This window comes from Diadema antillarum, unplaced genomic scaffold (genome assembly GCF_040938485.1).
Source record: "Diadema antillarum isolate AM-2024a unplaced genomic scaffold, OU_Dant_1.0 seq00000197_RagTag, whole genome shotgun sequence".
Classification (NCBI taxonomy): Eukaryota; Metazoa; Echinodermata; class Echinoidea; order Diadematoida; family Diadematidae; genus Diadema; species Diadema antillarum.
In genome coordinates, this window is record NW_027271259.1 from 302,501 (window position 1) to 314,867 (window position 12,367).

Below are 12,367 nucleotides of genomic sequence, written 5' to 3' on the forward strand. Positions count from 1 at the left end.
TGATGAAAACAGGCTTTTAACAGAGTTAGAGTTTCAAAACATGTGAAATGACAAGAGGAGTGATCAGCAATAGATGCTTTGGAAGAGAATTAGAAGTCCTACAGCATAATGACAGCCTCAATACAGTTTCTGGGAATTGCACAAAATCTGTTGTTGTTGGGGGTTTTTTTAACTCACACCAGGCACTATTAAAACACTCAATATGCTCATACAAGTAAAAGGCTTCATACAACAACAAAAAAAGACAAGTAGTCAATTTCATTTCATCCTCACCTACATATTGTATCTGTCAATATGACAAGATTTTCTCATTCACAAAGTTCAAATTCTGGTTCATTCGCAGGAAAGATATAGAATCACAACACTGTTTTGTACAGTGTGCATCTTTTCTCCCAATATTACACTCCCAAGCATTGATGATGTCATTATCAAGTATTGTAGGCTTTTATCTGTTTCATTTCATGCTCATATGAAAGCAAGTGTCATGTGCAAATATTTCCTTGTCCTAATACCTTGTTTACTTATAAATATAAAGTCACAAAAACATATCGAAAGGAAATTTCCTAAATCCCAAGTCCATGACACCAACAGTTCACTCAGCATCCATGGGCATTTCATCATCCTACAAAATCACATGCTGCATGTATCAAATTCTTGAGAGTGCAATAATATTATAACCAGTTCTTAATCCCTCATGATGATGAATGTACAATTTTTAAAATAATGTGTGATATCTCCTGAAAACAAAACACTTATAATCTCACAGTCAATCAACACTACAGAATGAGAGGAATGTTGCTATCTTGATGTGATTCAACAAAGTCCAATCTCAGACAAGACAGGCCATCAAAAACAAATCAACAAACAAATCCATGAGGATCTACTGAAGCGAAATTGATTTGTCATCTATAGAAGAGGAAACGAGGTAACCTATCCAATCACCTTTACGGACGAGATACCACGATGACAAATGTGATCGTAAGTGATCACTGAGCATGAAAAATAGCCCATCAGAACTTGACAGCAGCCGATCTTAAAGGCGACAACAATTGAAGCATACAAGTGGAAATTTCACAAACTCATACAAATGTATGTTTGTATAGTATAAAGTTTAAGTACATGTCAGGCTGCAAACCCACATGCATCACATCCCTGGGGCACTTAAGAATGAGTGTTCAGCAGGGGAGTAGAATGGGTACTTGTATCCCACCCTTGACCAAAGGCCAATGCCATTAAAAGCAGAATGAAACTTAACCCTTTGAGGATGGACTGATTTTGCTACAACACATATTTGCCATAGACACCTGCCCGAGTATACTCGGGACTCGTCCTCAACGGGTATATTATATCGTGCATTGAGAGAATGCAGCAATATCATAGTCGAACATATCAGTGAAGTTTGAGGAAAATCAGACAATCCATTTACAGAGTAATGAATCTTTAAAGTTTTGGCACCCCTCATCACTGTATGGCAAGACTACAACACTTTTTGACATTGCGCATGGACAATGACATAAGGAAAATACAAAGAAAATTCAACATATTTTCACTTTTCTAGCATAATGACAGCACGCTTGACTCACCTCTTTCAGAAAGCAGGGAAATTAATTACCCTTAATACTTCATAAAGAAAAAAAAATCACATTCTGTTTCATTGTAGTTTTCTTTTATGGTTGTTGCAGCAGTGCAGAAAGCCTTGTACACCATACTCCAGACAGAAAACCAGTCTCGCGTATTAGGTACATGTATGGTGTCAGGCATTGGGACGACCTCATAGTCAGAGAGCATGAACATACTGAAATCAGGAACTACGGATCAGTGAGTTTTCATGCACCAAAACAAGCGAGAAGAATGAAACCTCCCTGAATGAACTAAAAGCAGGTATTCAAAAGCTATTCCACAGGTGCGAAGACAGGATGTCATGGCTTTTTTCCCTTTTTTTTAACGCGTTGAGGACGAGTCCAAAGTATACTCGGGCATGTGTCTATGGGAAATGCGTGTTGTAGCAAAATCAAACCATCCTCAATGGGTTAATAACGTGGAGAGCCATCAGAATATACCAATTGTACATAACAAATTTTACAACACATGCTACAATCGCAAATTTAAACCATATATTTCTGCAAAATACGAAATGAATTGGGATTGGGCAACTGGCTGACATGATCACAAACTCAATAAAATTATGCCAGTAATTTTGTACACACTGTACAGAAGAAAATAAGAACAGAAAAAAAAAACATCTGAAAAGGTTGCAATATCAAACATGAAGTCTGGCAGACATATGACCTTTAACATTATCCCAGTGATTTTGGATCTATGACCTTCTGCTTCTCATGATTATACTGGTTCATCAGTCGATGATTGTACACTCACCACATTTCGCTAGACTACCACAAATTCTCTGGGTTATTGTGGTGACATGACATCACTTTTAAACAGGAACGACTTACAAAAGGAAAGGATAGAAGATTCCACGACATACAGTTTCAATGCATTTTGCCACCATTTGCTATGGTCAAAATTTATGACAAAGAACAGAACTCATACTTTTTAAGATTTCAACCCAGAATATCACTTCTTCTTTTTTTCTTTATTCTCAGTTGTCATTTTGATACTTCGCATATTAATTGAATTTCTCATATTAACCAAACAATCAGAAACAGCTTTTTGTGTGTGTTTGTGTATTACTGTGCTTTTTTTTTCTCTGTCAAATATCAAGGCTACAATGTTCTTATTTAAATCCTCTATGCTGCAGTGTTTTGGTAGCATACAATGTGAAAGTTACTCTGAATAGTACAAGCACCGAACAGCTCCAATAATTGGGCAGCGTGAAATGTGGAATTATTTTGCATGGCTTCACTTCATAAGGATAAACATTACTAATAACAAACACATTCCAAGTCTCCCAGATATTCAACAAAATTAAGTTTATCATGAGATGTACCAGCACACATCTGCAAAACATATCCTATCCAGTGCGAGATACATTCTTATTCATCTTTTTTTTTTTTGTAATGGCGCTCTTCGATCATTAATTCAGCACCCACACTGGCATACAAATGTCACGGTGATTTATGGATGCATCGTTTTCTACTGTCGTGCATAATCAAAGCTTGATGGTAATAAGGGGAACGTGCATGAGCCCGTGCTTTTCAGAGTATCAGAAACTTATTAACGACTTTGTAGGCTCTCTCCTTCTCTCTTATAAACATCACGTCCTGAAATACATTTTGTGTTTTAACATATATTTTCCAAGGACCTGCAGTATGTAAGATTGTTGTAAAGAATATTTAGTGATCTCAAGGTTGCCTGGAGAATTGATTTATTCTGCATGATGTAAAAGGGAAGAGAAAAGTGGATAATGTACATTGTATCTTTTGTCTGGTGCAATCTTATTCTCATCCAGTGTAATGGATTCAGCTATTCTGCCTCAAAACAACTCATGTTCCAAACCAATTTATTGATTCTTTTTTTTTTGTCACAAATGCTGCCAGATTTTATTTCAACATTTTACAGGAAGAGATGTCCACTACCAAAAGGGAATATGCTGCATGTGTAATTTTTACAGTTTTACTGTACAAACTCAAATTTATAAAAAGGGTGGTCACCTCACTACAACGTACATCTGTCTTCATTGTGAAATGTGGGATAATTGTTAGAAGAGGAGGTGGGGGGAGAGAGTAAAAAATGCATTCCCAGAATTGCTACAAAATCAATATCTGCTTGCCTTCAGATTACTTTGTGAATCAAACTGACCAGTACGAACTGTCTTAAAAAGTTAAATTTCCAAAGCATGCTGTAATTATTTAAACTAATAGTGTTTTCATTATTACAATGAAAATATTGATGAGGTATCAAGTGATGCAAAATTATGAAACCTCCACTAGCATTATGCGACTTCATCTCATGACACTAAATGTGACCGTGCACCTCAAAACGAACATAAAGTCGCACGCACTGATTTTGCGTGAGGACTGAAAATAAGTGAAATGGGTCAACCTAGCCGAACTTGACTTTTTCATATTTTCTGAAAGAGCGGGTCTTCTTTTACATTATGCTAAAATTTGGTATCATAAAATGGGCAGGAAAGTGTTTTTTTTAGCAGTTTATCTCGAACATATTTTGGTAGAATAGTGTGATTAGGTGTGTCTTTAGAATCTCATGTTCATTTCTGAAAAACCTTGTCCACACTCTTCACTTTCAACTTTAATAACTTTTGAAAGGATAGTGCTACTGCTTTGAAAGTTGGCATAAATTATGGACAGAATGTGTTAATGAGGCATGCTCAATTTCAGTTTAATCTGATAATACCTTCATTGTTGTTACTCTGGTGGTTTACTTCCTGTTTTTTTGTTCCATTCATCGCACAGCCAGCACGGTTTGGTAAAGTTAAAGCGCTTGAATAGACACTGTACTTCAAAGCCTCTTTTCTCAGTTCACACTTTTCCTGAGTTTGTGCTTTCTTTCGAATATTTAGATAGGTTAGGAGAGTCCATTTGATTTTAGTTATACATCATTTTAAAGCTTAAAGTCTGCTCTTTCAGAATATGGTCTTAACTAAAAATTCATATCTGGTGACTTTTTGTTTGTTTTGAGGTGCAGGGTCACAAATATGAAAATAACATCGGGGGGAAATTTGTGAAAGAGGAAGGTGTACCTTTAGAAATGTGTCATGATATTATGTTGTACATTGTATGCACCTATCCAACATAATCTGTAGTCAGTTCTTCTCTAGAAAATCAGTTCCTCAATCTGATAGAGTCAAGCCTCAATTTACGTTGTATATTGACATCAATGTGTACACTGAACTGACTATGTAAGCAAAATGTTCCACACATGCACATTTCAGTTTAATGGGAGTGAAGACAGCAATAATATACTCATTATCTGATATGTATGTTCTTGTTCAAAAGTTCTCTGTAATGTCTGTGTACAACGTAGAGCGGTAATCAAAAGTTGGCATCACTTCAAATGACATGCAGACAAAAAAAAGGCTTGTAATAAAGATGATTGGACAATTACTCTTTTAAAGTGAAACCCCTACTTGACTATCTAGACCTATTTCATCTGCATGTCAATAACATACTGCAGACATTAATACAACATGTGATTTTGATGCATGAATAAGATCTCATCAATTTGATGGGATGTTTTCCTTCTCTAGGATGTACGTTGTAAGTTCTGTATGGTATGTAAAGAATAGCAATGCAAAAGCTTTAAGGCATTGCTCTAGATAAGACTTTCTTTTTTAATCATCCCATTCTTTAACCAACTATATTTCACTAAGCTAAGCAGATGATATACAAATATTAACATATATTCATACATAGGCCTACATGTAGATCTCGCCACAGATAGGACTTAATATTGTCTAAAAGTCAATCACTACTTAACACTGCATATCCCATTAAATCTAAAAAGAAAATCATGCACACTCATCAAAAATTGCTGGGAATAGTCTTATCCTACTTTAGAGTAATACAGATAAAGAGATAGATAGATAGATAGATAGATAGATAGATAGATAGATAGATAGATAGATAGAGGGATGTAGATAGATAGATACAATGTGGATAGATAGATAGACAGATAGATAGATAGACAGACAGACAGACAGATAGACAGACAGACAGATAGATAGATAGACTGACATATAGACAGATAGATACAGGTAGGTAGATGGATTGATAGATAGATAGATAGATAGATAGATAGATAGATAGATAGATAGATAGATAGATAGATAGATAGATAGATAGATCTTAGATAGGCATATAGACAGATAGATACAGGTAGGTAGATAGATTGATAGACAACATTAAGTACATGCAGATACAGGGTCATGTACAAATTTTGTAGATAGATAGAGGGAGAGAGAGATTTAGAGAAATGAAAGACATTCTAAAAAGAGACAAACCCCCACATCCCTCCTCCAGATACTACATGTATGTCTACACTCGTGACAGGGGAAAAACACAAGTCATACTGTCATTTGTCATTCTATTGCCAACAACATGGAAAATAACACCTAGCTCTTGCAGCTAAGATATGGTAGTATGATAAAGGGTAATTATATGCAGATATTGCCTTTTTAGAGGTGTAATATAACACTTCGCATCCCTGCTGCATGGTGTTACATTTGACTCCCCTCCCCATGCAGGGCTGAGGGAAAATTTTGTCTTGAGGGGAAAATGTAACTCTCTAACGACTGTCAGGTGTTATACTATGATAGAAAAGGCAATATTCAAGTTGTCTTTATGATCTACATAAATTTAACACATCATTTCATTCTAGCCTCATCTGCATCTGGTTAAATTCTTGAAGTACATTACCTGACATGATGTCACTGCTTGCAATATGGTAATTTCAATTCTCACTGCATTACAGTTTAAATGTCATTGCATGATGACCAATTACTGACCTGCATTTATTTAGGCGATCTAATAAGTATTTATGTATTGATTGTCTGTACTGGCACTATGCAACATTTTAATACATAATTTGATGATTTTTTTTTTAATATAATGCATAGTCATGCACTATAACCAACAACTCTTGCACAGAGATTACCATGCCCTAACCAGGAAGGAGTCATTCTGTTTACCAGTGATAAAATTTTGTAACTGATATTATGTACTGATTTATTTGTACATACACTCTACGGGAAAATGTGCTCTCAATTCAGAGTCACGGCTAAAAGTATCAAAGCAATGTTACAAAGTCTATGGATCCACAAATGCACGGCTGATGCACACTACATGTACGTCATGGACTATCTGGACTAAATACATTCCAAATATGCATAATTAGCCCTAATGCAATTTGATTCAACCTTGCCCTTCAGTCACAGTGATATGAAACTGCACCAGGGCTAATTATGCATTAGTTGTGCACATACAGTACTCAAGAACAAAACATTCATTATCATACACTGTTCATGTATTATGGATAATTCAATAAAGATAATTCTATGTACATGTACCATCGAGATAATATAAAAGAAAGAAATTGAAAAAAGAGTTGATGTATAGTAGTGTGACACTTACCTCCACCTGGTCTGTGCTGGAGAAAGCCAGCCTTGGCTGCTGATGCGGTCGGCATGGTAACCGATGCGGCTGTGCCTGGGTCTGACATGCTCGCACTGTCTGCGTCAGTTACTGACTTGCCTCCTACACTTTGTTGACTATCTGCATGATTCTAATTCAGACAAACAAAGACATATAAAGACCAATGATAATATATTCCAACATGGAACCTGCACGTTTGAATACATGTATCATGCACATCACGGTTTCAGAGGGAAACATAATAATTGCGTAAGTAGTTTTTCACGTTGAGCTTATTTCAGTGAATTTCACTTGTTCACACTTGAGAAAATGAGGGAAAACTTTATAGACACATATCTTCAAAGATATTCACATCCACGTGTGATATTTTTCAAGATAATGTCATCAGGTAAAATATATCCTAAAACAAACTCCACACCACAAAATATTCCATTTTTACAGTTCAAATGTATATATACACACAGCATGATTTCTTTTTTTTCAATAGCCTGAAACATACACAAATACAATTTGTAAAATGCCATTCCAATTTCATTGTATACCATTCCAATTCCACTGTATACCATACTGCTGGCAAACTGATTATACACAATGGGAATAGCAAACTGTCACTGGGGTCTTTGAAGGATTAAACTTGTACAGTCTGGTGATGTCTATGGTAAACTGTTGATGTCTTCCTGATGTAAGAAAGTAGTTTTCAAAAGAAAAAAAAAATAGATATCTATCTTAAGACACAAGCAATGATTAACATCGGCACCGGTCTGTGATGGTCCCAGACTGGCAAAAATAATTGTTTGGGCAATAACTTTTCAGGAATTGCCAAATTTCCTGGTCAAAAAAAACAAAAAAAAAAACACGACCAGTTAATTTCAGGTTTGAACATCAGTAAAAAAAGGAATAATTGGATATCTTCTGGTTCGTACAGGGACAGGTGAGACCTGTACAAAAAATGGGTTAGTGCACAGCCCTGACAATGTAAGTTCCTTATACACTTTCAATACCAAACATTTCAAAGCACTTTTGTTCATGTCTACACAAAATGTGTATCTATCTTTTCCATACCCCTACCTAATACAATTACATTTTAGGTATTCTCAATATTACATGATACTGGATATCTCAGTTTGGATATTAATTCCTTTTCATCTAAAAAGTATGATTTTTTTTTCATGAAAATGGGATTAAGATACATCAAAAGACTGAAAAGAATATTTCTTTTTAGTAACAAGAAGATCAAATCACTTGACAGAAAGTTCCTTTTTAAGAAAAAAATCCACAAAAAAGAAGAAATTTGACATTTTAGTTTCTAGGAAGTGTTCACTCTCTAGATTACTGCCACAATGTCCCAGTTTTAGAGAAGAAATAAAATCACGAGAAATGGGCTTACATCAACAAAAACTTGAAGAAAAAAAAGGATCAGAATGAATAACACCTATCTGGACTCATCTAGAACACAGTACAGGAGTGATCATTATGACAGTCATTTGAATCAATGTTTTGATTCACTGTCACCTTTGCTATCTAACCAAGAAGGTACTAGGTGAGCCTAGTACCTTCTTGATCTAACAATGCTCATTACTTTTCCACCACAGTGCTGCACTATCACTTTGAATGAAACAAACAGATAAACATTTTTCATGTCAGAATAAATCATCTCGATACTGTTTACAAAGCAGACATGTTTGCACCTTGGTAAAATTAATTTCACAAGTTATCAATCTCACGGATGGTCATGACAATTGCACGAGTACTTCAAACAGCTCATTGCTGCCAGGGTGGTCAAGGGCTTTGGTACATGGTATCACATTATACTATAATAAAAGGTATTACATTGGTCCACATTGCACACCATAGGACTAGTGAAAGTGCAGATTTAATTACAAACGTTACACAAAAAAGCAAAACAAATTTATAATAAGCGAATAATGCATGCGATTTGGACATGGACAAAAATAAGCCCACATGAGATAGTCTAGATAATACCTATTAGTCCATTAATTTTTCTGTCACCAACAATACCTACAATGTATATACATTGCGCAGAGTACACTGGAGTAGAAAGGGATAAATACGGCAAGCAAAGATGGTACTTTCAACTACCATAGACTGATCTGTACTGAAAGTATAAGCGACAATTCAATGACAATATGATGGTGGTTACGCTTGAAGAGAAAAGACGCATGGAAAGTTCAGGAATATAAAATGTCAGAATGACACAGCAATGGATCATTACCAGTCGACCCTCGGCTTTGTTGGGTATGAACACCACAGATGGTCTAACGAAAAACATCTCTCTCGGTTCACTGACGACACAAAGCGAAAATAAAATTCCATTCACGTTTACGAAGAAGAAACTCGGGAAGCTTATTGAGTCTGTTCACGCTGTTTTCATGGGAAGTCTGCTGAGAACTACACGCCGTCTCGGTTCAGGGTGCGTGATCGGAAACTGGAATGCTACGTTTTCCTTCGCACTCCGTCACTCTCCCCTCAAGAAAGAAGGACTCATAGATGTTCACGTAGCTCGGAGATCACGTGACCAACCGCTTATGAATCACATTCCCATATATTGATGTGGGCGATAATCCCCCTCACAGGCAAAGAGGGCCCGAACGGAAAGACGCAATTAAAACAGGTCTTACTGGTTCACATAGAACACAAAGTACATGGCAACAGCTTCATTGGCTTAAGACAAAGGATCTAAAATCAACTGAACAGTTACATGCAATATGTGCCCCCGTAGACAGATCGACAGTGGATCTACAGTTAGCTTGTCAGTGGGTTATATTAACAGCTCTCTCTGACAGGACACAATTAATTTTCCGCCATCGCACCGGACTTCAAACCACAGAATGCCGTCCGCGCTTGAAGGAGGCACATGCAGCTACTCAAGAGAATCTAGCTAAACACCCCCCTTCCCAAACCCCCTTTCACCCCCCCCCCCCCCACCCCAAATATTCTGAACCGTCCTGGAAACAACAAATAGAATGCACTAACCCAGGACACGCAGTGCTCATAAAATCAAGGCATAGTGCACAAACAGAGCACCCCTGAATCTGAGTACCTACTCTGAAACGTTGGATCCCTACGGATGACGATGAAACCGAGCTCTTTCTACGACTTAGTCGCATACTGACAGGACACATGCTCCCGGAGCAGTCGCCACACATAGAACTCCGTTTCGTGAAATATCCACAGGAAAGATAAATCCAAGAGGAAGACAGCTGCCGTGGAGATACAAGTAGGTCGGAAAACTTGACAGTCGCACGGCTGGACTTGGCACTGCAGAATGCACTATACTCTCCACTGCAGCTGCATTAATTCACAATGGCCTGAAACTGAATATGTCAAGCCAAACATGCAGAGCCAGCGACCCCACTCGATGCGGTATAATGTCATAGCTTTTCCTGCTTGTGACTCTCGCTGCATAATCCATGTGATCAGTGTCTTTACAGAGAGTCTTGTTGCGAAACTCTGAGCGGTACATAATTACAATCATGCCGATTTGCCCCTCCGTGGAGGAGCGAAACTTATCAAGCAAAACCTCTCAACTTGGTTTCGTGCCTGCCTCATATCGCATTCAACCTCTAGCCATTGTTCATCATTAAAGTGACATTCAGGTTTCCAAAATACCATATCATTTAAACTTCTCTTTCTTTTCTGCCGTACATCATATGGGGCATGTAAAATCTGAATAAGAAAGATTAATCAGAAACAGAGCAACATTTGCATGCCAAATGTCACGATTCTATCCTGGCATATATTGTAAATATGAAATATGGATGTACAGTGATGTCAAAATATCACAAATTTGCCACCCTACTGAACTATCATCATAATTTATACGAGAAAAAATACCAACAGTATATAAAAATAGCAAATACTACAAAGTATATAGTAATTGATATAAAAATTCTGTCAGTGAATTTATAAATGTGGCCTAGTAAAAAAACAAAAAACAAACAAACAAATATGATTAATTGTACAGAAGTTTCCACTTTCACAGTACAAAAGGGTATTATTTAAAGGCTGCCTCGTGTGAGGTCTCAAGCACACAAAATGGTACATTGTACAAGGTACATTGTATGTGATTATCTTTGTTCCGTTCAAGCAGTTTCACATTTGCATTCATTATATACTACAAGTAGCATAGTGTCAAATATATTTATCATTTGCACATGCCAACTTGAATTACGAAAAAAGGGATCCAAGTTTCTCTTTAAATATAAAAGATTCTATCTTTCAAATGTTATACATAATGACTGATAATACTTCATCCAGATTCTATTCATTATCATTCAAGAACACTGTTATCTAAATTAGAACAAAAAATGGTACATCAATAAAACAAACAAATAGCAGAGAGATATCTAAAGGGATACTCCAAATAAATTGCTTGTATATATCGAAGAATTCTAAAGTGATGGAAAATATTGGGAGTGCAGCTTTAAATGTCAGTGGAGGAAGTACAAGCGAAGAAAATTGATAGGTTTCCCAGCACCTGGGAAATCCTGGGTCAAAAATTATCTGTTCACTGGCCTGCCATGTTTTTATGAGAAGTAATTAAGATGATTATGCAGTGAACAATGACAACAAAAACATTCAAACACACAAACACACACACACACACAGAAACAAAATTCTTCTTATTCAAAAGTACAAACTGTATGTCTCATTGCACACAACGAAAGTGTCTCTGCACGACCAATGGCAGTGTACTTTTAAATACTCAACCAATCAATCTATTCAATTTTATTCAACCATTCAGTAAGAACATACTACATTGTAATACAACTAACAATAATGATAATAGTACAGGGTACTTACAATGCACCAATTCCACATAACCTACATGCTCAAGGCGCAGACTAATTCAATTTTTAATGGGTTACTCACTACTGGATGATAAGAAAACTTGTCAAGCACTCAGATACAGTACAACTGCAAAGAGATGCAATGCAGGCTACCTAAATAAACTCACTGATTAAAGACATTTCTCAACAATGCCGGAGAAATGATTTACTATCTTGGCTTCCAGGGATTCTATGCACTGAACGAGGCAACAGTAAATTGTAAATTTCTCCCAAACCAACATAAAGTTTTCATGCTACAAATTCTCTCCTGAAAATGTTCTAAACATTCCTCTGTGTTGTTAGCAGAGGGTGATAAACTCATGAATGGTGTGAGTTTGGATTGATCATCCACCATCAATTTTGAAATAATTTACTCTTTAAAACTAAACTCCTACATTTATTGTACCTGTATCTAGTGGTAAACAACCTTGCCTTTACAACACAACT

At 36.5% G+C, this 12,367-nt stretch overlaps 1 protein-coding gene across 1 annotated transcript in view; it reads right to left on the reverse strand.

The window, feature by feature from the left end:
• Nucleotides 1-10,467, reverse strand: part of LOC139728776 (uncharacterized) — a 196,030-nt gene extending 185,563 nt beyond the window's left edge. Inside the window, exons 1-2 of the mRNA XM_071639716.1 lie at nt 10,136-10,467; nt 7,050-7,200 (exon numbers count right to left, since the gene is read on the reverse strand). Coding sequence (XP_071495817.1) covers nt 7,050-7,200; nt 10,136-10,237 — 253 coding nt within the window. The 5' untranslated portion in view covers nt 10,238-10,467. The remainder of the gene's footprint in view (nt 1-7,049; nt 7,201-10,135) is intronic.
• Nucleotides 10,468-12,367: the final 1,900 nt, after the last annotated feature.